Source organism: Petaurus breviceps, unplaced genomic scaffold (assembly GCF_028583685.1).
Source record: "Petaurus breviceps papuanus isolate PSGF00001 unplaced genomic scaffold, PetGlider_PUasm1.0 91133, whole genome shotgun sequence".
Taxonomy (NCBI): Eukaryota; Metazoa; Chordata; class Mammalia; order Diprotodontia; family Petauridae; genus Petaurus; species Petaurus breviceps.
The window spans coordinates 57,760,212-57,787,521 of NW_027187419.1; the positions used below are offsets into that span (position 1 = coordinate 57,760,212).

Genomic DNA, 27,310 nt, shown 5'->3' on the forward strand with positions numbered 1-27,310 from the left:
ACACACACACACACACACACACACACACACACACACACACACACACACACAAACTAGCCGTGTAACCTTGGGCAAGTTACTTAACCCCAACTGACCTCCAAAAGGCAAAAAACAAAACAAAACAAAACAAAACAAAACAAAATAAAAAAACCTCACTGAAGAGAATAATTCCTTCAAAATTAGATTGGAGAAAATGGAAGCTAATGACTTTATGAGAAATCAAGAAAGTATAAGACAAATCCAAAAGAATGAACAAATAGAAAGAAGGCAATGTGAAAGATCTCATTGGAAAAACCACTGACCTGGAAAATAGATCCAGGAGAGATAATTTTTAAATTATTGGACAACCTGAAAGCCATGATCAAAAAGAGAGCCTAGACATCATCTTTCAAGAAATCATCAAGGAAAATTGCCCTGATATTCTAGAACCAGAGGGCAAAATAGAAATTGAAAGAATTCACAGATCACCTCTTGAAAAAGATCCCCAAAAGAAAACTCCTAAGAATATTATAGCCAAATTCCAGAGCTCCCAAGTCAAGGAGAAAATATTACAAGCAGTCAGGAAGAAACAATTTGAGTATTGTGGAAACACAATCAGGATAACACAAGATCTAGTCATTTCTACAGTAAGAGACTGAAGGGCTTGGAATATGATATTCTTGAGGTCAAAGGAGCTGGGATTAAAACCAAGAATCACCTACCCAGCAAAACTGAGTATCATGTTTCAGGGGAAAATATGGACATTCAATGAAATAGAGGACTTTCAAGCATTCCTGATGAAAAGACCAGAGCCAAACAGAAAATCTGACTTTCAAATACAAGAAGCAACAGAATTATGAGAAGGTAAACAGGAAATACAAATAGGTTCCTAGAATCTCTCCTCTGTTCCATATCTTTCGCATTCCACCAAGTCCAGGAGAGAGTTCTGGTTCCTTAATGAATCCTACACTTCTTGGCCTGCCTGGCTATTTTTATAATAGCCTAAGAATGGCCTTGCCACTTTGATCTCCAGAGCCGCTGCAGTGAGGCCCCACTGTCTGGATGAACAACTGTTTCTCTTGGTCCACTATATCAGGAAGATACTGGTCATGCTTCACTTCACTCCCTACTTCTCAGGAATCTTCTTGACAATCTTTCCAACTACCTTGCCTCAAGACACTTTTCCAACTCCCTCCTTACCCCCCAAATTCAGAAACCATGGTCAAATTATCCCAATCATTCTTAGATAGTGTACGTTAATCTACTTTCCTCAGGCTCAACTCATCATAGTAATTTTCAGGACCCTTCCCTGGCCACCACAATCCTATGTGTATAGTCCTTTCATTCTAATACAAGTTTCATGAGGGTTGGAACTACCTTGGCCTTCATATTTGGGAGTCCTGAGTGGCCGTAGGTGGCAGCCCCTTTACTTCATAATCTTTGCATCTCATCTTGCCAACAGGCTCCTGGGTATCTGATGTGCACCTGGCCAAGTAGTACACTCATATCACACAATAATAAGTATGTTTCCCTGACAACATGCCAAGACTGATGGGTTGATGCTAATTTTAGCCCAGGCTGCATGAGTTTCTCCGAGTTCAGTTATAGAGGGAAGAAGGTTGTATTCAGTGAGATGCAGTGTTTAATGAAACCCAGAGGATCACCACCATCTTTTTTTCAGGCCAATTGATCTTGTCTTTGCTCCAACAATCCAAAACAGCTCAGGTTGATTTTCAAATAAATCCTGCACCAGGATCTAGAACCTATTTGCAAACTTTATTACTGATCCTTCCCCTGTCCAAGTTGGTTGTTCCATTGATTGGTTAGTTCTGCATGAAGGAGCTGTTGTTTGTCCTCTGTTTTGGAAAAAGACCATGACATCACACATAGTGAAAGAATACTAGAGTTCCTCTCTGGGTTTTTGTGACACTGCTCTCTCTTGGTTCTCATCCTATTTCCACCTCAGTTCTTTCTGTTTCCTTTATTACTCATTATAGTGGCCTAACTGTGAGTGTATCTTAAGGTTCTGTCCTGGGCCTTCTTGTGTCCTATACTTTCACTTGACTTCATCAGTTTCCATGGATTTAATTATATTCTCTAAGCAGATGGCTTCCAGATGTAAATATATCCATCCCTAATTTCTCTACCAAGCTCCTGTCCAGCATCAATTGCTTATTGAAAATTCTGAACTGAATGTTCAACAATCATCCTAAGTTTTCCTTTCCCCCCAAGTCCATTCCAATTCATCCTACACACAGCTTCCAAAGCAATTTTCCTGAAGTGCAGATCTGATGAAATCACTCCCTTATTCCATAAACTCCAGTGGCTCCTTATTACCACTTGGATCAAATATAAACTCCTCTTGGCATTTAAAGCTCTTTACAACCAGTCCTCTTCCTCTTCCCGCCTTATGACACATCATTCCTCTTTACATACCCCTTAGTCTAACTAGATTGATCGTCTTATGGTCCATCATACATAACACTCCATCTCCATGTCTTGTCACTATCTGTTTACCATTCCTGGAATGCTCTCCCACCCTCAGCTCTACCTCACAGAATTTCTAGTTTCCTTCAAGATGAAGCAAAGCACTGCCTTCTGCATGAAGCTTTTTCTGATCTTTTGAGCTTCTAATGCTTCCCTCTCTGCCAATCACTTTATATTTATTTTGTACAAGTTTATTTATGTACATGTTTTTCTCAAGAGAATGTAAGCTTTTTAAGTGCAGGAACTATTTTACTTTTGTCTTTGTATTTGTATCTGGAACACAGAAGGTATTTAACAAATGCTTGCTGAATGGCTAACTGAAGTGATTACATATCAGGCTTCTCTGAAGATGGGGGAGGCCAGAAAGCAAAGCTGCCAGATCAGAAAGGCTTGGCACAGTCAGCACAGAACTACTGGCACAGGGTCATGTCCAATGCTACTAACAGATGCCCTGTAGCTGTGGGAAAGAGAATGATTTGGGACAGCAGTACTCAATCATCTCTGGTGCTGCTTCAGGTTACATAGATATGGTCCTGGTGGGGCTAATCCAGTTGGGACAGAAAAGTCTGTAATGGCAAAGTCTCAGTTCATGAAGGGTCAGAAGCAAGAATCATGTTGAATTATGCATAAAGATCAGGTGAGAGAGTATAAAGCATTAAATGCAAATCAAAGGGAAAATAAGGAAGGAATTGTGTGCAGAAGAATAAGATGGTAACATTAAGACAATAAAAATCAACAGATTAGCCAGAAACAGTTGTAACAAGTTTGATCTTATGCAAAGAGTTAACATACAACTTATGCTCAATGAGGTAAATGTTGCAATGTCACCTTTAAGAATGGTCATTTGTTGCTATCCTGCAATTTTTTTTTCTTCCTTGAAAGAAATTCAAATTCCATTTTGGACAGATTTTCGTTGCTCCCGGTATCCTGCTCATGGAAAACTGAGGTACATTTTATGGGGAGAACAAGAGAATTGCACCTTTAATGCTAATCATTTAATATTGATAATCCATAACTAGCTTTCAGATTTTGGCCACAGCCTAATATATTCAGTCACTAGGACTTTCAATTTTCTCATTATTTGGTTATGTGAAGGTACAAATAAAGGGCAAATTGATGGAGTGTGATACCCCTATGAGTAAACAATTGTAAATCTGTTTTAAAACCTTATTAATTTTGTTTTTGTAGGAGTACAATCTTTTAGAAAAAAATTTTCAGGCATTCTTTCTAAAGCAAGTTTAAAAAAATGTTGATGGCCTATTTTGGGAGCCTGATCTCCCAAAAAGCAAATGCTTCCTTTCCTTTGGATTTCCAGCAAGGAAGAGATTTATCTCCACTTCCCTTACTTTGCCAATAATGGTGGACATAAGCATGACATTGGGAAAATCTCCTTGTCTACCTGAGGCAGCTTTCTTCTGTCTTGCTGTTTTCTTCTCTAAACAAAGGTCAATCACTAATTTAATAGAAATTTTCAGCCTTGACAGCTTCCTTCTGAGTCAAAAATTCCTGGGTTTGAGACTGGATGATAAACTAACCAAAGAGAGGAGGGCATCTTAGCAATGGGCTAAGTCTATGGTGACTTTGGATCATCCTTTGGTCAAGAGCTAAAATCAGCTCTTTCCTGACCCAGACCTTATCCTCCTCTGATACAAATGGAGTATGGGTTTGATGACATCTTTTTAAATGAAGGAAAGATGGAAGCTATTAATCAAACATGCTCAAATCTACAGATTCTAGTAACCAGAGAAATATCACGCCTCCTGGCTCTGGTTATTTATAAAGCATGGGGAAACCAGATCTTATCATATACTATGTGTGTGTGTGTGTGTGTGTGTGTGTGTATCACACACATCTACATATGGGCACCCATAAGCATGTACAGGCATACGCACATGCATGACAATCACATATACACCACAACAAACACATACGTATAGACACATGTGTACACACACATGCCTACACATAGGCAGCTGGGTGGTGCAGTGGGTAGAGACTTTGGCCTGGAATCAGGAAGATTCATCTTTGTGAGTTCAAATCTGGCCTCAGACATTTACAAGTTGTGTGACCCTGGGCAAGTCACTTAACCCTGTTTGCCTGAGTTCCTCATCTATAAAATGAGTGTGAGAAGGAAATGGCAAACCATTCCAATACCTTTGTCAAGAAAGTCCCAAATAGGGTCATGAAGAGTTGGATATGACTGAAAAACAACTAAACAAATGCACACATATTTTGTTGTTGTTGAGTTTATCTACTGACCCATCTAGCTGTCACCTGCATATACACACACACACACACACACACATACATATATATAAAACCTCCCTTTCATTAAAAAAAATTAATTTAATAACAAAAGGCTATCTGTTTTCTGGTACACAACATTCTATCCCCACTGCTTCTGTGATTCTGCACACACTGACCAGAGGTGATCCTCCATGTCTGGAAGGCACTCCCTTCTGATTCCACCCCCCATTCCCCACCCCCCGCCCCTCACCCCGATAGAATCCCTAGCTTTCTTCAAAGGACAACTCAGGTGCTACCTCCTACCTGAAGTATTTCTTAATTTCCAGAGCTTTTAGTACTCTTTTCCTCTTGAGATTGCTTTGGAGTACTTTGTCCTTACTACCTTGTGTACCTGCTCTATTCTTCTGGGAGAATGTAAAGTCCCAGAAGGTAGGAACTACTTCATTTTTGTATCTGTACCTCCAGCAGCCTGGCACAGAGTGTTTAATCAATGTTTGTTGCATTTAATTAGGATGCGTGTAACACTTGGTGTCTTTTAGCTGTACCAAGAAAACTTAGATTTCCAAAACATCTTTACAAAAGATTGTTATCTATACATTGTTATCTTTTTAATATACTCCATCTTTTTCTTGCTTCATTTCTATATTTCAGAGGATATTAATTGACTAAAATGTTTCCATTTAACATATTAATGGAGAGCAATATCATGTCATATTTACTCATCATGATTCTACAAAAACCTACAAAAATTATTTCATGGAGTGAAAAAATCACTAGTTGCTGAGAATAATGTCTTCTTTTATAAATTATTATATAAAGAGGCAAAGAAAGTGACTGATGAGGAAGAAAAGGAAGGGAAAGTTATCAAAAACAATAAAGACAAGTATAATGATTGAGCACATTTTTCTGATTAGAAAAGACTATCACAGTGTATGGAGTTCTGGCCTTGAAGGCAGGAAGACTCATCTTCCTGAGTTCAAATCTGGCCTCAGACACTGACTGCTAGCTGTGTGACCTTGGGCAAGTCACTTAACCCTGTCTACCTCAATCTCCTTATCTATAAAATGAATTGGAGAAAGAAATGGCAAACTACTCCAGTATCTTTCCCAAGAAAACCCCAAATGGGATCATGAAGAGTCAAAGACAACTGAAAACAACTGAATGAAAACATTTAACTACACAGCTTTAATTCCTCTCTTTTTTGTTTCTAGTGTATAGAAAAGAGAGCGGGGGGAAAGAAGATATAATAAGCCTTTCAAGTGGATAAAGAAACTACATAATGAAAATAAATTTTTTTTACTTGCCAGGCACGGTATAGAGAAAAGTAACTGATAATTGAACTGGGAATTAAACAATCAATAAGCATTTATAAAGTGCCTGGTATTTGTCAGGCACTGTGCGATATGCTAGGGATATGAGTACAAAGAATGAAACAATGTCTACTAACAAGGAACTACTGGGGAAGACATAGTACACATATAATTATAAAGAGAATAAGTACAAATAAATACAAAGAAGTTAAATGCAATGTTGTTTGGGATGGAGGGCATTAGGACTTGAGGGAATCAGGAAAAACTCCAAGTAGAATTGAGATGAAGAAGAGACATATTCTATGAGGCAGAGATGAGGAGGGAGTGCATTCTAGGAATGGGGAAAAAGCCAGTGAAAAAGCATGGATATGGGAGATGGAAAGTGTTGTATATGAAGAAGAGAGATCAATTTAGTTGGAGGGGAGTAATGTTTAATGAAATAGGAAAGACAGGATGGGATCAGGTTGTATACTGCTTTAAAAGCTAATCAGAGATTTATATTTGCTCTTGGAAGCAACAGGAAAATGCTGGAGTTGAATAATCATTGGGGAGTCACATGGTTAGATCTGGGCTTTGCAGCAGTGTGGAGGATAGACTGGAGTGTTAAGAGACTTGAGGCAAGGAGATTAATTACGAAGCTGTTGCATTATCTAGGGGAGACCTATTCTGATGGGCCCAATCCATTTTGGAGATATATATATATAATTGAATAGGATATGACTCTAAGACAAAGATTCAAGGAAAACCACAAGTATTCTGATTAAATCTGGAGATAAAAATTGGGCAAGATCAGGTAGAAGAGTCATATTAAGGATTAGTTAATCCTTTATTAATTTAAAGGCACCAAATCTTACCTAATTATTTTACCTAACACTCTACTGCCACCAAACACAAACTCCTGATCAAGCCTGCTACAAGACTCAGTAACAGCCAGATTAGGTATGCTGGACTAAAATCCTTCCTACTTTACTACTATCCAGGTCATCACCCTTCCTAATCTTGACCTACAGCAGAACCAATTCAAATTTTATGCCATCTTCTTCTTTTTTTTTTTTTTTTTTTGCAGGGAGGAGAGCAGGGCAATTAGGGTTAAGTGACTTGCTCAAGGTCACTTGGCTAGTAAGTGTTAAGTATCTGAGGCTGGATTTGAACTCAGGTCCTCCTGACTCCAGGGCCAGTGCTCTATTCACTGTGTCACCTAGCTGCCCCCTTTATGCCATCTTCTACACATGAATCTCTTGTTCCCTTATCTTCACCCATCCACCTCCTTTGTTCCTACTCATGTGCTGCTAAACAGAAACAGAGATCGTAAAAGTTTGATGACTGAGTCTATTACAATATAATGATAGCTAATCTCAACTGGGCCCTTACTGCAGCAAAGCATTACTACTATACCTCCCTCCCCCCGCCCCCGTTAATTCCTTAGCTCACTCACTATAGCAGTTATTCCAACCTTTCCTTTACTCCTCAAGCTTCCCCATGTCACAGTCTAAACCCCCTGCTGCTAAGGATGTCACCTCATACTTCACCAAAAAAAAAAAGCCAAGGTCATTCACTTAGAGCCCTCTCTTCTCTCCTTTTCTCTTCTTTTCATATCCCTCTGACATCACCTTTCACTATATCCGCTTTCACTCCAGTCTCAGATGATGTGGAATCCCTTTTCCAGAAGGCCTTTCTGAGTCTCCACACCCATCAGTGCCTTTCCCACTAAGGTTACCTTCCATACAGGCTGTATTTGTCTTCTATGCATAGATTTATTTATATTTGCTCACTCATTAGAATGTAAGATCCTTGAAGGCAAAGACTGATTTTGTCCTTTCTTTTTGTCTCAGTGCTGATCAAAGTACTTGGCATATAATAAGTGCTTAATAAATGATTGGTTGGATTGAATTTATTAAATTCTTGTTCTACATAGGTATTATTAACTTACTAACCATCAGTTATTTTAAAGGACTTCTATTTATTAAAAAAAATTAAGGAGTCAAATATGCTAATTTCACAGTTGAGCATATGAAATCTATGTGATAAGTCCATGTGAACACAACTAAAGCACTGAACATTACCAAAGGAGCATAGTTTATTTTAATTGCTGGCAAAGAAACTAAGAGAAAAAATAAACAGCCTCATGTGTAAATCTAAACTGTAATAAGTGATGTTAGTAAAGATCTATTCTTTCATCACATAGACATATTACAGTTGTCAATCAGAAACAAAGATAACTGGAGGACAGTTGCTAAGAAGCATAGGAAAATAGTATTTGTCAAAGTGGCAAATGAGCATGAACAAAGAATGTTACGTGGTGGGGGCGGCTAGGTGGCACAGTGAATACAGCACCGGCCCTGGAGTCAGGAGGACCTGGATTAGGATCTGGCCACAGACACTTAACACAAAAACTAGCTGTGTGACCTTGAGCAAGTCACTTAACCCCAATTGCCCCCCCCCAAAAAAAAGGCAAAAAAAAAATGTTACATGGTGGCAAATTTGTCACAAATTTATAACCCCTACAGTATCATTATTGAAAGTCTTACCAAGAAAAGATATAAAGTTTTCTTCCTTAAAGGATTTTAAGAAAAGAATAAAGATTTTGCTTTCTGGGACTGCTAACATTAGTTAACATGATTAGAACAGGGACATAATTTCAATAAACTCAGTGGGATCTTATATTTTCTACACCTTTCAGAAAGCTGTATGATTTAAGAGATGGTCTTCTGTGGAATATCATTTGTGAAAGCCCATTTGTCCCCTTATCACTGCTTTATCAATGTATGTATAGATTGTTTATGTAAGATTTTGTAGAGCTAGAAGGGCATGTGGGTCATTAATAACCGATTCCTTCTTGGTCACCTTTTTGGGGTAATAAGATCTATGATTTTTTTCCCCTTCAAACATTTGGTATCTCCTTCCCCTCATTTTTAATTAATCCCTCAATATCCTTAAAATGACATTGCTTCCATCATAGACCACCTGTTCTTCCATCTTGATTATATAAAACTAAAAAGCATTTTTTCAAAACCAAAGCCAACAAATAAAAAGAAAAAATCTTTACTGAAAATTTCTCTAATAATTTGATAGCCAAGATATATATGGAAGTGATTCAAATATTATAAGAACAAGGGTCATTTCCCAACAGATAAATTGGTCAAAGGATATGAATGGGCAGTTTTCAAAGGAAGAAATTCAAATTATCAACAACCACATGAAAAAATGCTCCAAATATCTAATAAAGAAATGAAAATTAAGACATTTTACCTCACATCCATCAGGCCGACAAAAATGATTAAAAATAAACAATTATTCAAGAGCCTAACATAAAACAGGAACACTTATGCCCTGTTGGTAGAACTGCAAATTATTCCAGCCATTTTGGAAAGCAATTTGGAACTGATACAGAGTGAAATGAGCAGAACCAGAAAAACAAATTATTCCATAAAAACAACAGTAAATAAAGACTTAAGATGTCTGATAAATGCAATGAGCAACTACTCTTCCAGGGAACTAATGACAACTCCTGACAGGGAGGTGATACTTATTTAAGTTCAGAATGAAGCATAAATTTTTAAAGATGGCCAGTGTCTGAATTTGCTTTACTAGATTATGCATATTTGTTATAAGGGTTTTCTTTTTCTTTTTTTTCAGTGAGGTAGTAGAGACAGAGGGGTTATTCAAGAAGTTGACAAAAAAGAAAAGAAAAGAAGGCTATTGAAATATTTTTTTCAAGTGTCCAGAAGTGAACAAAAGGAAGTTCAGAAGCAAACAAAGCCCAACAGGACAGCCTTGAAACTTAAATACTCAGTTTATGACATACATGAAAAGCAAGCTGGATGCAATAAAATGTGTATTTTCATGTACAGTCCTCTTCTTCTGACCTACTTTGAATCATGGAATACCCATTGTCTTTGGTGTTTGTTAAGTTCAGAATTTTTTTTTAAAAGAATGTTTGCTGACCAGACTACGACATGCAGTTTGATTGGTACATATATCTTGAACAGACGTGCTGCATGGACAATAAGCCAAGTCTGCACTTGAATGAACATAGGAGAGTAGGGTAGATTGCTTTTGGGAAGTTGTAAAGGGCTTTCAATGACCCTAAGTTTCTTTCAGAAAAAAAGGCCCTTTTAAAAACAATATCTCTCCAGTGAGGCTTTCTGGCTATACCATGAAATGTCACACTCTCTAAAAAATTAAAGTTGAGGGTTTTGCACAGAATAATGGAGAGACATATGGTGTTATATAATCAGATTTTTTAACTCAATACCAACGAATGAAAAATTGCACAAGGAGAGTTATTAAAGAGCTCATCCAAAAAAGTAATGTTCAGTTATCAGGGCGGGCAATCATGTAGTCAGAGTAAGGAGTAACTGAAGCAAGTTCATATACTCTACTGGTATGAATACAATGTTGAGAGATACAAAGAAAGTTGGGTAGATGTGGACCCCTTGTGGAGCAATTACAGGACGATCTAACAGGAAGTATACAGAACTAGATGGTGTAGATGAGTTGTGTTTTGCATTACTGACATTACCCACATCAATGAGACCAGAGATCCATTACAGTAACTAAAGTATAAATAGACTATGTAGGGGTTCATATAAGAACACTAAAAGCAAAGGTAAAATGAGTCATGGGATGTGTCAACATGTTTTAAAAACTATAAAGCTTTCCAGAGATATATAGTAGCATTATTATGAATGTCTGAAAGAACCTGAGAGACTAGTAATAAGTCAGCTTAGTTGAAAGCAGCTTATTCTTGAGAATTCTGTTAGTTACTATTCCTTTAGGCAATGTATTTCAGTGCTGTTGTCTTGATGACTGGTTTTAATTGAAACTTTGACAAGTTATTACTTTCTTGCACAATTTCTTGACTGCTTTTGACTACAATGACTTTTTTTCCCCTTAAAAAAAGGGAAAAGACTGTAGCAACAAAATTGCTTGACATTTTAAAATGACCTCTTGGAATGCTAACATCTTGGATTTTAACCTTTCCCCTCCCCAATAAAATCCTTTGTTCAAAGGTTGAAGGGTGAGAGCATAAGGAATGCCATAACCAGAGGCATAAATAGAAAAGGGAACTAGTGTGTCATACTCATTTGGCTATGGTGGGAATGTCTTAATCAGAACCACAATGTCTAAATATGACTAAAACTTACTATAGTTTTCCTGCAAAATTTTAAAGGAAAGTTTAAAAAAAATAAAGTATATTCTATTGACATCAGGGAAGTTCTAATGTCAGTGGAAATTTGACATGAAATTGTGTGGCTCATAAATGAAAAATCCAATTGAATTCAATACAGCAAATCTTTGCTGACAATATTATATGAATGCAAAGTGCCACTGTAGATAAGACATGGTCATGGTTTCTACCTTCAAAAAACGTACAATGTAGGTTAAGACAAGTCCGCAACTAATTTAAATCAAGGCAGAGTTTATAAGTGGTATAAAAGTAAAGAGAAAACAGAGCAGTCAAAGATGCCTCTATTTCCCTAAATCTGAAGTAAATGCCAGCTCTAAAACAAAAGGCAAGTTACACTAAAAAGCGTTCAATTCTAGAAGACAAGAATGGCAGATTCACTTGATCTATTCAATGAGACCTCTACATGGTCGGAGCAATTCTGAGTTTCTTAGTGTTTTAGGTTCATCTCCATTCCATCTGGATCCTAGTTCTGCTTGTTCATAATTCAGCATGTACCCCATTGTACCTGGACTAATTCAGGGACTGCTGTCCTACTCTGCCATTCCCATAGTAAAAATGATGGTAGTGGAAATGAACTAACCCCCCATTCCCATTTTGTCCTGTCTCCTGGGATAGGCAAAGTTGAAAAATATGTGGCTTATAGTCATTAGGAAAGAGCTATTTTTCATAATCAATTCAATTTACTAAGAGACCACTATGTGCCAAGCAGTGCTAGGAACTAGGGATACAAAGACCAAAATGAAATGGTCCCTTCCCTCAAAGAACTTACATTGTTTCAGGATGGGGGTAGGGGTGGGGGAGAAAACAATATGAACATAGGTAAACATACACCAAATATATGCAGTACAAAGTACGAAGTAATTTCAGCACTGGGAAAAAAGAACTAACAACTAAGGAGATGAGGAAACACCTCCCCTAAATTGTGAGCTTGAGCTGTACTTTGATAAGAACTATGGTTTCTACAATGTAGGGGTCATGGAGGAAGGTACTGTTGACATAGGAAACACACTATGCAAAGATATAGAGGCAGGAGATAGAATAAGGTATATGAGCCTAAGGAAGGAGGCCAATTTGGCTAGAAAGTACGGACCTTAAGGGAAGTAATGTACAATTAGTCTGGAAAGATTTGTTGAAGTCAGACTGTGAAGGGTTTCAAATGCCAGACAAAGGAGGTTTTTTTAATTCTAGAGGGAACAGGGGACCCTTATAGCTTCTGGAATAGGGAAGCACTATGATCAGTGCTCTACTTTATGTTTACCAATCTGACAGCTATATAGAGGATGGAGTAGAAAAGAGAGAGACTGGGGGCAGAGAGATGTCTTAGAAAGCTGTTACAGCAGTGTAGGCAAGAGGTGATAAGGGTACAAGCTAGGGTAGAATATAAGTGCTTGGGGCAGCTAGGTGGCACAGTGAATAGAGCATGGGCCCTGGAATCAGGAGGACCTGAGTTCAAATCTGGCCTCAGACACTTAACACTTACTAGCCATGTGACCTTGGGCAAGTCACTTAACCCCAATTGCCCTGCCTTCCCCCCTCCAAATAAAAAAATCTATATCTGTATCTCTATCTATATCTGCATCTATATGTATAAAAGTGCCTGGAAAGGATATTGAAATTAGTAGCTTTGTTTAGAGAAAGACTAACTCTCTGAGTTTGTAGTTTCTTCTCCTAATAGAAGGGTAATTTAATCATCATAAAAGGCCAATGATAAAATTATTATGATAAATCATATAACATACATGTAAAAAAGTAAAAAAAAACACCTTTGTTTAAGCTTTTGTTTAAGGACTACTTACCTCACCCAGAATACTTAAAAAAAATCTCTAATTTCATCTATTTTCTGCTCCCTCTGGTCTTGAAGGAGGAGGTAACTCTCCTTGCCAAGGCTACGGCCTTTACCTGTGCCCTTCAATCCACTCCTGCCACAGCCTTGCTCCTTCAAGGTTCATATCTTTCTCTCATAGCCAATTTCACTTTCTAATGGCTCTCTCCCCACTGTTCTGACTTTGCATGATTCCTCTCTGCTCCCAATCCTCAAAGATAGAACTCATTCCTTCCTCCTTTCTCTGTTTCACATGATTTACCTTCCTTATTTTTCAATTCGCTCATAAAACCTTTTCTCTATTGATGTTTGTGCTCTCTTCCTTCTCAAATATTCCTAGAGCACTTTTTCTAATTTCTCTTTTACTCACCTAATTTTATGAGACACATCTGTTAAATATTCCCAAGTAATCTAAACTTCTTGAAGGCAAGGACTATTTCAATTTTGCTTTTGTAGTCACGGAATCAAACACAGTATGTAAGCCTTGTACGTAGAGCAAGAATATGAAATACATGCTAAATTGAATTAAAACATGTTCAGCTCTGCACTACACTATTAGCCATTTGCTGATACCAGTCTTCTCTCTACTATGTGAATCTGCAGGTATCGAACTTCATCTCTGGGACAGATGACTTCTACATCTCTGCCTCAGGTAATCCTTCCCTTTCTTCAAGAACCAGCTCAGGCTGCCACTTCTATCCCATTGCCCCAGTGATCCTTTAATTGTTGAAGTTTTTCATTTCTCTGTTTAGTCTCTAATATATATGCATTCTAACTTAAATTAGACTTAGTCTATATTTTTCATTCCTTTTCCTTCTTGATGCCCAACTACTGGACTGCAGACTCTTTAAGTTTGGGGTCTAAATTGTTTTACATTTTTGTGTCCTTAGTACACCTAACATAGTCATATACAGCAAATGCTAAGTAAATATGTGCCGAAATAAACTGGAATGAAGTAATACTTTGCTTCCTGTGACAAAAACCTTGCATGGGTGATAGAGAACTGGACCTGGAATCAAGAAGACCTGAATTCAAATTCAGCCTTAGCTCAGACATTTACTAGCTGTGTGACCCAGGGCAAGTCATTTAACCTCTATCTTCTTCAGTTTCCTCAACTAGAAAATTCCAGTAACAATGGCACCTACCTCAAAGAGTTGTTTGGAGGATTAAGTGGGGTAAATATTTGTAAAGTGATTTCCTTAATGGCATTTAATAAATGCTTGTTCCTTTCCTTCCCTCAATGTTTTAAGAAACTGTTGGTGCCTAGAAAGAAAAATGGATATAGGTCTTTTAAGAAGTGTCTATCAACAATCCTGGTTGTTTAGGGTTTTGGGTTTTTTTTTTTTTGTACTTTTAAAAAACCTGTTAAAAGTAGATATAGGATAAATGTAAATTAGAGAATTACTGAATAGTTTGAGGATCTGGAATCTGAAAGCCAAATGCCACAGCCACTGCATGGGGATAGATTTTCCTGGCCACAGGCAGAATCACCACAGGGAAAGGAATCATTCACAGAGCACAATGCCAAGTTCCTTAGGGTTTTTCTCTTAAGCATTAGCAATAAGAAAAAAATTTCTTAAAATTGAACACTATGTAATTATAATAACCCAAGCGTGGTCATAGAGAAAATGTGACTCCCCCACTTTTTGCAGAGAAGAAGGGACTTGTGTTGAACATTGCATATAATGTCAGACAATTGGTGTGCTAATTAGTATTCTCAAACTGCCTTTTCTTTTCCCTCTCTTTCTTATTTTGGACTTTGTTATAGGGGAGAGTTCTGAGATGGGAATGATTATTTGGTAATAAATGTGATAGAGAAAAAAAGATGCCCATAAAAATAAGATTTTTTTAAAGAAAGAAAAGGGGTTTTGTTTTGCTTTTTTTCCTGTTCTGAGACTAAGAATCACAGCAGAGGAGCCCAAAATAAGCTTCATTTTGATAAGGACAAGAAGCAGGTTAAGAAACTTGTCACTCAGGGGTGGCCGGGTGGCTCAGTGAGTAAGAGCACCGGCTCCAGTGTCAGGATGACCTGGGGATCAAATCCGGGCTCAGATACTTAGCACCACACCCAGAAATAACTGGCTGTGTAACCTTGAGCAAGTTACTTAACCCCAATTGCTTTAAAAAAAAAAAAACTTGTCACTGGGGGCTTCTCAACGTAAAACAACATTGCAATCAGAAATAACTTCCATTTAGTGAAACAAAATGACCTAAAAGCTCTTCGGACCTTGAGAAAGGTCCAGAATGAATGAATTTGCAACTTTAAGTCTTGGAGAATAGCAGGGATAAAACAGAATCATAGGTTTTAACACTGTCAAAAAAGCTGGTGATTTAGTGACTTGCCTAAGGCCACCCAGCAAAGCTCCCTTAAGTACAAGGAAACATTTGGCTTTAAAAATCAGTTTTCTGTTTGACAACTAGTATTCTCAGAGAATAACAAACTCACTGCGAAGCTCAAGGCCAGGAAACCTCTTGGGTTAGTGTCTGTTACACAGGACATAACTGTTTCTTGAAACCACACCTAATGCTTGAACTGGGCTTTTGTTACCCTCTCATTGAGAGTATTAAAATATCTGACCAATCAACAAGCATTTATTCACAGAATGAGAGTTCTATAAGGGAACCCAAAATATCATTAGTCTCATCTCATTTCACAGATGAAGAAAATGAAGCCCAATGAAAAGAAATTATTTGAATCCCTGTTTCCTAACTCCATCCACTTCCAGTGTTCTTTCTCCTATACCATGCATGCTCCTTTCAAGGTACAGTTATTAATGGGTGAGTGCTTCATACAAGATACAAAATCGCATTGCATGACGTCGGATTATATTACATCACATAAACTGGCTGCCTATTATATGCCACACACTAAGCAAAATGCTGAGATACAAAGAAAGGTAAAAGACCATCTCCTGTCCCTGAGAAGCTGATAATGTAATAGGGGAAACAACATGCAAATTCGTTTTTGTACAAATAAGCTATGTACAGGATAAACAGGAAATGAATTAACAAGGAAGGGGCTAGAATTAAGAATGATTGGGAAAGGCTTCCTGTAGAAGGTGGGATTTTACCTGGGAACTGAAGAAAGCCCGGGAAACCAGGAGACGGAGACTAGAATGGAGAGCATTCCAAGCAAGTGGGACAGTAAAAAAAAAAATGCCTGGAGCAGAGAGACAGAGTGAATCAAAAGGATCAAAGAATATGTGGGGGTAGGGGGAAAGGTGGTTTAGGATTTCAGAATACTGTAAAGATAGAAGGAAATGGCTATGCTATGAGGCTTTTAGGAAAATTATTTTGGTAGTTGAATGGAGGAGGGACTAGAGCAGGGACAGACTTATGACAGGATGATCCAACAGCAGGATATTGCAATTGTCCAGGTGTGAGGAGATGAGGGCTGCACTAGGGTGGTAGCAGTGCCAAAGAGAGGTATATTGAAGACATAATTGCAAAGGTTAAATAAACAGGCCTTGGCAACAGATTGAATATGGAGGGTAAGTTTTATGGTGAGAAGTCAAGGACGACACCTAGGTTGCAAGCCTGAGGGACTGGAAGGATGTCTTGGATAGTAACAGTAGGGGAGAGGGAAGGATTTGGGGTGGGGGGCGTGAAGGAAATAATGTATTAAGTTTTGGACAAGTTGAGTTTAAGAATGTCTACAGGACATCCATATCAAAATGTCTGAAAGGCAGTTGGAAATGTGAGATTGGAGGTTAGCAGAGAAGTTAGGGCAAGATATGTAGATATGAGAATCATCAGCATAAAGATGACAATTAAATCCATGGGAACTGATGAAATCACCAAATGAAGAAGTATAGAGGGAGAAGAGAAGAAGAGCAAGGATAGAACCTTGTGGGGCACCCTTGCTTAGGGGGGAATGAACAGGATAGAGATTCAGTGAAGGAGACTGAGGAATGATCAGGAAGGAGAGAACCAGGAGAAAATGGTGTCCTGAAAACCTAAGGATAAGAAAGCATAAAGGAAAAGAAGTTGATGAACAGTGTCAAAAGATACAAAGAGGTCAAGAAGGATGAAGACTGAGAAAAGGTCAATGGATTTGATAATTAAGAGATCACGGTTAACTTTGGGGAGAGCAACTGTAGTTGAATGATGAGGCTGGAAGCCAGACTGCAGAGGTAAGAAGAGAGAAAGGAGAGGAAGCAGGCACCTATGATAGACAGCCTTTTCAAGGAACATAGTCACAAAGGGCAGAAGAGAAATGGGTTTAGAGTCAGCAGGGATACAAGAATCAAGTAAGGGTTTTTTTTAAGGATGAAGGAGACATGGCTGTTTATAGCAGTAGGTAAAGAATCAGTAGACAGTCTTCAATAAAGCTTCATCCTGAAACTTCCCTCAGTACTTGGGGCCTTCTTTGTCCTAGATAGCCTATTCCTCTCTTTCTCACACACACACACACACACACACACACACACACACACACAAAACTCTTTCTCACCCTCCCCAACCTGCCAGTTCACTTACTATGAATCTACCCTTTCCACTGACCCTCTGCAAGGCCCTATTCCTGACTTCCTCTGGACTACAGAACCTTATCTCTCCTTTATAACCTCTCCCATCTTTCTTTTCACTTTTATGTGTTACCTTCACACATTGGATATACCTTCTATCTTTCTATCTATCTAACTGAATATCTCCTCCCAAAACCTTTATTTTCTATCTCTGCTTTGTCTCTCCCTGGGATTGCAGAAGGAGTTTGCCACCTAGCTGAGAAGTTTCAGTTGAATGAGTTCAGAAGCCAGACTGCAGGGGGTTTAAGAGAATGAGAGTAGAGGAAGTGGAGACATTTATTACAGAGAGCTTTGTCAAAGATTTTAGAAATTAAAGGGAAGAAACAGGATAGTTGTCAACAGGGAAGGTCAGATAAAATGAGAGTTTTGTAAGAATAGAAGGAACATGGGCATGTTTTTAGGCAGCAGGGAAGCTGCCAATACACAGGGAGAGTCTAAAGGTTAGTTAGAGAATGGAGATGACGGAAGGGGAAATCTACTGGAAAAGACAAGATGGAATGGGATCAAGGGTATATATAGAGGGGCTTGTCTTGGCAAGTAAAAAGTTTACCTCTTCCGAAGAGATAAGTGAAGGAGAAAATAGGGAGTTACATCCGAGTTACATGAAATGAAAAGGAAGGGAGAAAAGGGAGCTCCTGGTGACTGGTCTCAACTTTTTCAGATAGGTAGAAGGCAACATCTTCAATTGAGGAGCTATGAGAAGGGGCATAATTCAAAGTTTGAAAAGGGATATAAAAGTCTCAAATAGCCAATGTGTTAAGTGGGATGTTGAAATGATTAGGGAAGTGCAAAAAGACTGCCTTGTATCCATCAGGGTCTCATTGAGATGATGTAACACAAATTTATAGTGGACCTTGACAGAATGCTTCATAATATTTTCTATTTCTCTTCAACAGCTCATGAATAGGGGTAAAAGTGACTAATGGCAGGAGTAATTCAAGGTTGGGACTTGGCAAGGCATGATCAGTGATAGTATAAAGGGGCAAGAGACATGAGTATAGAGCAAAGGAGTCAAACTCATGCAGTCCACAAAACTTCAGTGGGCTACAGGGAATTGTTGTTACTTGAATTTGACACCACTGGTATAGAGGATATTGTAAACTTAAAACAGATTTACCAAAGGGTTGAGATAGGCAAGGGAGGAGATTGTAGCCAGTGCAGGGGTGATGGCCTTGGGAAAGAGGGAAGGGTATAAATCTTTAAGTATTACTGTGTGTCAGGCACCATCCTAAGCACTTTACAAGTATCATCTCATTTGATTCTCACAATAACCCTGTGAGGCGGGTGCTATTAATTTCTCCATTTTCCAACTGAGGAAACTGAGACAGATAAAGTTTAAGTGGGATAGCTAGGTAGCACAGTGGATAGAGTTCCAGACCTGAAGTCAGGAAGACTCATCTTCCTGAGTTCAAAACTGGCCTCAGACACTTACTAGCTATGTGACCCTGGTCAAGTTATTTAAACCGTTTGCCTCAATTTCCTCATCTTTAAAAAGGACTTGGGGAAGGAAATAGCAAATCACTCCAGTATCTTTGCCAAGAAAACCCCAAATGCAATCATGAAGAGCTAAACGCAACTGAGAATGAGTGAAAAACAAGAGGTCAAGTGATTTGTCAAGGGAACAGCTAGTAATGTCTAAGCCTGGAACTGAATTCCTCTTCTTGACTCTAGGCCAAGTGTTCTACCCAATGTACCATCTAGTTGTCTAAGAGAAGGGACTGTAGATCACTTTGAGGATAAAAAAGAGCTAGGTGGGAACAGAGGAAAGGACAGAATGATAAAAAAAATTATGATTAAAGGAATGTTGGAATTCACAACCATGGAAGTGTAACATTAAGAAGTAAAGATCAAGATTATCTCTAAATGTAGTTGAGGTATTGTCAAGCAATAGGACATGAGAATTAAGTAGATTTGAGGAACTGGTTCAGGGGTGGGGAACCTGCAGTCTTGAGTCCACAACTGGCCCTCTAGGTCCTCAAGTGCAGCACTTTGACTGAACAATTTGTCCTGTGAAATTTGGTTTCAGTCAAAGGGCTGCACTTGAGGACTGAGAGGGCCAATTGTGGATTCAAGACAGCAGGTTCCCTACCTTTGAGTAAAGTTAAGGCATTTGAGGGAGTATCGATGTATATATTTTAGTCCCCTAGTGTGAGGGCAACAACTAGGGCCAAGAGAAAGACTGCGACCCAAACCCTGCAATCACTGAGGAATACTTTCCCAGGAATCAGCAGATAATAGCAACCAATATCTGGATTATGTTTGAATGAACCTCAAGAAAGGCGAGGTTATTACCTAGGGTTAGGTGTAGCGAGGCAATCTGGAAGAGTTGTAGGGAACAAAGAGTATTCTGATTCCTCCACTATGTCCAGTAAGGTGCTGGCTATAAGTGAAACTGCAACTAACAATAGAAGGCTGGCTTTGTGATTAGAAAGAAGCCAAGTCTCAGTGAGAACCAGAAAATTGAGGTGATGGGAAAGAAAAAGGTTTAAGATGATAAGCAAATTTGTTAACTATGGAGCAGGCATTCACAGTGAAAGAGGCAGGTAGATCTATTTCTGGAGAGGGGACAAGGGAGGTGGTAATAAGGGAAGAGGCAGATGCTATTGCTCTTTGGTACATATCTAATAAATATGAAGATTGCATGATATACAAGAAAGAAAAAGTACTTGGAATCAGAAGTCCAGGGTTCAAGTCTGAGCTCTGCCATTTATTAGCTAAACAACTTTGATCAACTTAAACCTGTTTCCTTCTGTAAAAATGGTGATAAAAATAATTGTTTATTACTTAACAAAGTTGTGAGGAAAGCACTTGATAAAATAACAAGGGCTTTCTAAATGTAAACCTAGTAGCACATATCATTAATTTATTCCTCACGAAAATTCTAATTATCAATACTAAATTCATGTTACAGGGAGGATTCCACTATAACATGCTGAAAATGTCTAAAATATTCTGGAAAAACCACAAATACACGGGTTAAGGGTTAACCCAATCTAAACATTACAAGTCATCTAATCATCACCAAAAAAAATTATCAAATGTTACAAAATAGGAAGCTGGCAAATCAAAATTTTCACTTATTACAAGTAGCAGAAAAAGTTTCTCCAAAAGGCAGAAAAATACAAAAAGTTTTATTTTGATTGAAATGATGATAGTTATTTTAAAAATTATTCCACTCATACTACTGAGTTCACAAAGAGCTTATGCTATTTACCCAAGCAGAAACACAAATGAGCATCAGAGTTAAGATTATAACAGAGGTATCATAACTCAAGTCTGTTACTCTCTTTCTTTTCTGGCTTGTAGAATATGTTGAACTCACTTCTGACGTGGTGCAAGAAATGCTACAAGTTCAGTGGAACAAACTGAGACTTTACCTTCTGAAATAACTTTCTCAAAGCTGCACCAACATGATTTCCAGAGGTGAAGAATAAAAGTAAGTGAACTTAAACAAACAAACCAAAAAAAACTCAAGGGATTCAAAGGCATAGAACCTTAAATATCCATTATAATTAATAGTGCCTTAGGGAAGGGATCAAGGAGAGAGAGGCAGGGAGACAGAAGAAAAAAAAGTTGCAAGAGTCACTACATTTTAAACTAAATTCCATTTCATAGTCTAAAACTGAATAGTAATGGAAGAAAAGAAAGTATAGTTATAAGGAGATATTTAGAATGTTATTCAAATTAGAAAAGATACAGATGAAATTAGATTGTGCCTTCAATTTTATTGCTATTCATATTTCTATATTCTATACTATGCCATTTTTGTACTCTATAATTGACAAATAAGACATTCCAAGCAATTATTGTGAGAGATTTTATAACACATTAGGGCAATAACAGCTAATTTTAAGCAACATATTTTAATGGGTTTTATAAGACTTTTAAGATTAAAGCTCTAGTTCTCAATGTATTATTGTAAAAATAGCAAATTTGAAGTCAAAGCAGGCATTATAGTATTCCATAAGTTTTAGTTATGTTCTAAATTTCCAATGGGGAAATGGTATAATTTACTGTTGAGGGATTTTTGACAAACATGCAACATTAAAACTTTTGCTATAAAAATATATGGCAAACAAAGAGCTTTTTTGTTTAACAAGCAAGTGTGAACCACTGGATTCTAAATAACCATTTTTAGAACTGTATGATAGCAAGACACTGTACACAACTCTTTCCAAAGAAGTGAAAATGGATATAATAGAGAGGACAAACAAGAGGGTGGGTATAAGCACATTGTACCATGTTATCAATAGGGAACTTTGAAGAACAGGAATAAAAGATGTGAGGGAAACATATTATGGGATGAGAAAATATGCTGGTCCTGTATTGTGAGAGAAAAAGATGGCAGTGAATAGCCAAATGATGGCAAGTACTCTACTTGTAACATCACTAGGAAGCCAGGAAGGTCGATCATATTGGATGGGTCCTCAGTAGCAAACTTGTGAGAGGACACAGAAAAGTGTTACACAGGGACAGGTATAATTGGGCTGCACCAAAGTTGATTAGATTACAGAGCCATTTGAATATGTGAGTCTTCAGCATGTTTATTTTTAAAACACATGCAATTTTTCAAAAATCCAATATGGTTTCCTACTAAAATGTTAGTAAAATTAAGAAAAAACTTGAGTGTTTTCTAGCATCTAAATGAATAGTACTAACAGTTATCCACATTATAACTTTACTATGCCTCTTTCAATCCAAGGGAGAAAAAAGTTTAATTGGGTTTTTATATAGTCTAATGCCTGTATATAAAGAATAAAGCATATGGGGGCAGAGTCAAGATGGCAGAGTAGAAATAGGACTTCTGCATGGCTCTCGCTTCTACCTCCTCCAATTCATGAACAAATTTTAGAGCTACAGAACCCACAAAATGACACAGAGAAGCTAACCTCCTAGTGAGGACAGCCTAGTGAGGACAAGACATCAGAAAAAGAACCTAGAAATCATCCTTCAAGAAATTCTCAAGGAAAACTGCCTTGATGTTTTAGAACCAGAGGGCAAAATAGAGGTTGAAAGAATCCACTGATCACCTCCTGATAAAGATACCAAAAAGAAGACTCCTAGGAATATTATAGCCAGGTTTCCAGAATTCTCAGATCAAGGAGAAAATATTATAAGCAGCCAGGAAGAAACAATTTGAATATTATAGAAACATAGTCAGGATAATACAGGATCTGGCAGCTTCTACACCAAGGGATTGAAGGGCTTGGAATATGATATTCCAGAGGTCAAAGGAGCTGGAATTAAAACCAAGAATCACCTACCCAGCAAAACTGAGTATCATGTTTCAGGGGAAAATATGGTCATTCAATGGAATAGAGGACTTTCAAGCATTCTTGATGAAAAAACCAGAGTTGAATAGAAAATTTGATATTCAGGTACAAGAAGCAAGAGAAGCATGAGAATGTAAACAGGGTAAAGAAATCATAAGGAACTTATCAAAGTTGAACTATTTACATTCCTACATGGAAAAATGATAATTGTAACTTATGAAACTTTTCTTAGTATGAGAACAGTTGAAGGGATTAGGAATGTATACATACATACATATGTCTATATAGGAGGGTATATGGGCGTATGAATACATATGTGAGTGTGTGTATATGTGTGTACACGTACATATAGACAGAGGGCACAGGACCAATTGAATAGGAAGGGATGATACTTAAAAGGTGAAATTAAGAGGTGAGAGAGGAACATAATGAGAGGAGATGGGGAGAGACAGAATGGGGTAAACTATATCAAATAGAAGAGGCAACGAAAAATGGTTACATTGGAGGGGAAGAACAGGAAGGCAAAAGGGAATGGGTCAACCTTATTCTTATTGAATTTGGCTTAGGGAGGGAATGAAATACACACTGAATAGGGTATCTCACCCTACAGGAGAGTAGGGGGAAGGGGATAAGAGGGGGGGATGATGGAAGGGAGGGCAAGCTGGCGGGGAGGCAAGTTAGAAGCACCCACTTTTGAAAAGGGACAGGATAAAAGTAGAGAATAGAACAAGTGGGAGGTGGGATAGGAGGGAGAGAAATACAGTCAGTCTTTTACAATATATCTACTATGGTAATGTTTTGCATAGCTACACATGTACAAACTATACTGAATTGCTTATTTTCCCAGTAAGGGTGGGTGACAAGGGAGGAAGGGAATGAATCTGGAATTCAAAGTTTTAAAATCAAATGTTAAAAAAACATACTATTATTAATACTATTTTACATGTAATTGGGAAATAAGATATACAGGCACTGGGGCATAGAGATGCACCATGCCCTACTGGAAAGTTGGAGCGGGGATGGGAGAAGATATGGGAGAGAGCAGAGTGGAGGAGTGAGATCACTTTTTTGGGGTAATGGGTAGGGGAAAAACGGGGAGAAAATTTGTAACTCAAAATCTTGTGGAAATGAATGATGCAAACTAGAAGTTCATAAAATATTTGATAAAAAAAGAATAAAGCACACAGGAAAACACACAAACTCCAACTGTACAAGAAGACAGGGAAGAGGAAGAGGTTGATGAAACAGGCGTGGAAGTTAAAGACACAGAATTGGTCATGTCTCAAGCAAATGCATTGAGAGCCAAGACTATAATGATATTGTAGATGCAATTATGGAATTAATGATGTAACAATCTGAAGACAAAGACATTTTTTCAGTGTTTCAGAGAAGATTAAATGCAACCTGATTTGAATCTGTACTGTTTCTATCAATAAAGTTGTGGCTTCTTGTTGGGTGAAAAAAAAAAAGGAACAAAGCACCCAGCAAAATCATTGGTACTTTTAGGGGAAAATAATGTCTGAAGAAAACATATTCATGATGGTAGTACAAAGTCAATTATAAACATTTGTATAAAGTCACTCTCAATGAGGTACTACTTCATATAGGCTTTTTCTAATTTTTAAAAAGAATTACAATATTATCTTGCTTTCTACCTTTAGATAAAATCTAATTAATAAAATAAAGCACAACTCTTAACTAATAATACTGTTCTCTCTTTTTGTATGTTAAAGCCCTTACACAATTCCAATTGTGTATAAACCCTTTTGATGTTAAACAGCTCTGAAACCTTGATAAAGTTAAAGATTTGACCTAAGAATAGGTTAAAAGTTTTTAGTCCTATATAATTACACGTGTTTATGGCTTGCCAAAATGTGTAAACTATTTTAAAAAGGAAAAGATTAAGTAAATGAAACAACCTTAATTTTGTTTTACCTTGAACCATGAGCATGGGCTCTTTGCCACCACCATGCGCCAGCATCTCCCTTCGATAGCGCTCCCCCATAACCCTAGAGAAAAGACAGATAAGGTTACAGCCACCTGCATTTGCAACCTGTTTAGCTTCCAGTCACAGCTGTCTCAAATTTCCCAAATGAATTGACAAGTAACATTTACTTTGAAACACCTTGGGACAATTCCTGTCTTCATTCTTTTCCTGTTTCTAAAACTCCAATTCAGATGCTCAATTATATCAAAATAAATAAATTCAGATGCAGTACACATTAAAATTATTTTGTTTGCTATGCAGTATCTTTTATCAATGACAGACTTTTAATTACTCTATCAACATAGACTGCAACCACTACATGTCTTAGTAGGTGCTTTTATGACTTGTTATGGCCCCCAAATTCATCAGCTGGTGGCTAACCTTCTTGTACTGAGCCTCCCTGAAACTGGTCACAATAGAAACACAATTGCTAGGTAGGAACTCAGAAACCTTACTAGCTTGGTGATATCTGAAGGAACTTCTGCTCCACTTGCATAGCTTTTGAGAACATAGGTTCCTTCCACACTATGATTATAATGGAGGATTCACCATCAAAAGGAAGAATACAGTATCATATAAACTTCCATGTAATATAATATAGTCTTTAAAAAACAATAAATCTGAGTCCCTGAAATTCTTACAGATGGAAATTCTTCCAGTTAATGAAAATGTGGTAAACAGGGGAGCCAATAATCACCTTGTTTTGTAAGGGTGGGAAGAACTACGAATGATAAAGTTGAAAAAGCAAAAGTGGACTGCTAGATTCACTTTGGTAAGTCAATGAACCTCTCTGAGTCTCTTTGATCAAGTACAAAATGAGGGGATTGGACCAGAATGGTCTCTGCTTCCTTCTTTCTCTACACCTTATGATCCTAAACTATCTGTTCAAAAGTGTTTGTCAAATTGGCATTTTCTCTAACCCAGCTGACAATATCAGGTAAACAATTTTATTTAAAAACTGATGCTTTCATTGTAATATTTCACCATATTCTAACCTATAGGGTTGGTGGTTTGTAAAGCAAGGCCCCTGGTCTTAAAATTCTATCCAAGTTACACAGTAGGGACAGAATATGGCAAGATCATTACAGGATACATATTCTGGCAACCTTTTGTCAATTCAACAATCATCTCTTAAAAGCCTACTGTCTGCTAGGCATTGTTCTAGACCCTAGCAACATAAATATAAAAATTGAACAGGTCTTACTCTCAAAGGGCTTATATTTTACTATAGAAAGTGATATATATGAAGGTAAGTATATACCAAATATGTACTAGATAAATACAAAGTCATTTTGGGGTGGGGGCAAACACTAACAAGTAAGGGGAAAAGGAAAAGACCCTTAAAAAAAGGTAACACGTAAGCAAGGTTCTTACCCTGGAGCCAAAAGACTTGTTTTGTTTTTAAAATAGCTTGATAATAGTATTTCACTATAATTAGTCTTCTTCGCAGTCCTTCACATTTTGTACATTTACGAACATAATTCTGAGAGGAGTCCATAGGGTACCACAGGGGCCCAAAACAAAAATTGTTAAGAACCTTTGCCTTAAAGAGAACAGGGGATTCTAAGAGGCTGAGGCAAAGGGGGAAAACATTCCAGGCCTGCAAGAAGGCCCTGAAGGAAAGAACAGGCTAAGGCATGGACGAGATAGGAGAAGAAAAAAGTGGCGAGATGTACATTTGGAGTTAGAGGCAGCAGCAGAAGTACAGTTCAGGAAATGCTGCTGATGCACCTAGGACTGTTGGGCTTGAGCTTGCATTTGCCTTTCCTAGTCAAATATCTCACAAATACATCTTCTGGCTCTTTGCTAGATGCAGTTCTTCACTTACCCAGCTTGTGGCCCTTGGGAACAACAGAGGCAATAAAGACCCCTGGAACTCCAAACCTGAAATGTGCTAGTATGTTGTGTTTTTGATGAGACCACAATTCACATTATATATGTATTACAAAAGCAGTTAGTTTGACACTGTTAATAACCATGTACATTAGCATCATATCAGAGAGAGAATTAGGGGAATCATCAGCAAAGGAACAACATATATTCACTGGAACACCAGTCAACAATCTTTCAGTAATCTCTTTCTTTAGATTATTTTTTCTACATATTTTATAGGAAAAAAGGATATCTTCCAGCTGTTTTGACTTGCATCCCCAAAAGCTTATCTTCTGTAGTAAAATTATGTCTTTAAATGCTTTGAAAATAATAAAATGAGACAAGTAAAACATCTGGTTGCAGTCTGCAAAGGAGTATATAGAAAATAAACATGCTGGTGCCAAACCATGGACACATTTTAACATTATGTTAAGTCAGGTTCATGTAATGCATTAAAAAAGTTTTGGTCAATTAACTTGAATAAAGTGTCATAGTGTGTGGAAGAAAATACAATCTGAAGTTGCAGTGAATTCTCTGAGGAAAATGTGGTGTAATGGAACAGAGATTGCTAGGTTAGGAGTCAGAAGACTTTCATTTGATTCCCAGGTCTGCCATT

The 27,310-nt window shown here is 37.7% G+C and overlaps 1 protein-coding gene across 3 annotated transcripts in view; it reads right to left on the bottom strand.

The window, feature by feature from the left end:
* The window catches only part of MIPEP (mitochondrial intermediate peptidase), a 189,802-nt gene that overhangs the window by 21,360 nt on the left and 141,132 nt on the right, over nucleotides 1–27,310 (bottom strand). For 2 of the 3 annotated variants that reach the window (XM_069080141.1, XM_069080140.1), the window contains one exon: nucleotides 24,771–24,844. In XM_069080141.1, coding sequence (XP_068936242.1) covers nucleotides 24,771–24,844 — 74 coding nt within the window. Of the gene's footprint in view, nucleotides 1–14,181; nucleotides 14,300–24,770; nucleotides 24,845–27,310 lie in introns of all 3 variants that reach the window. The other variant, XR_011166757.1, reaches the window with a different exon arrangement.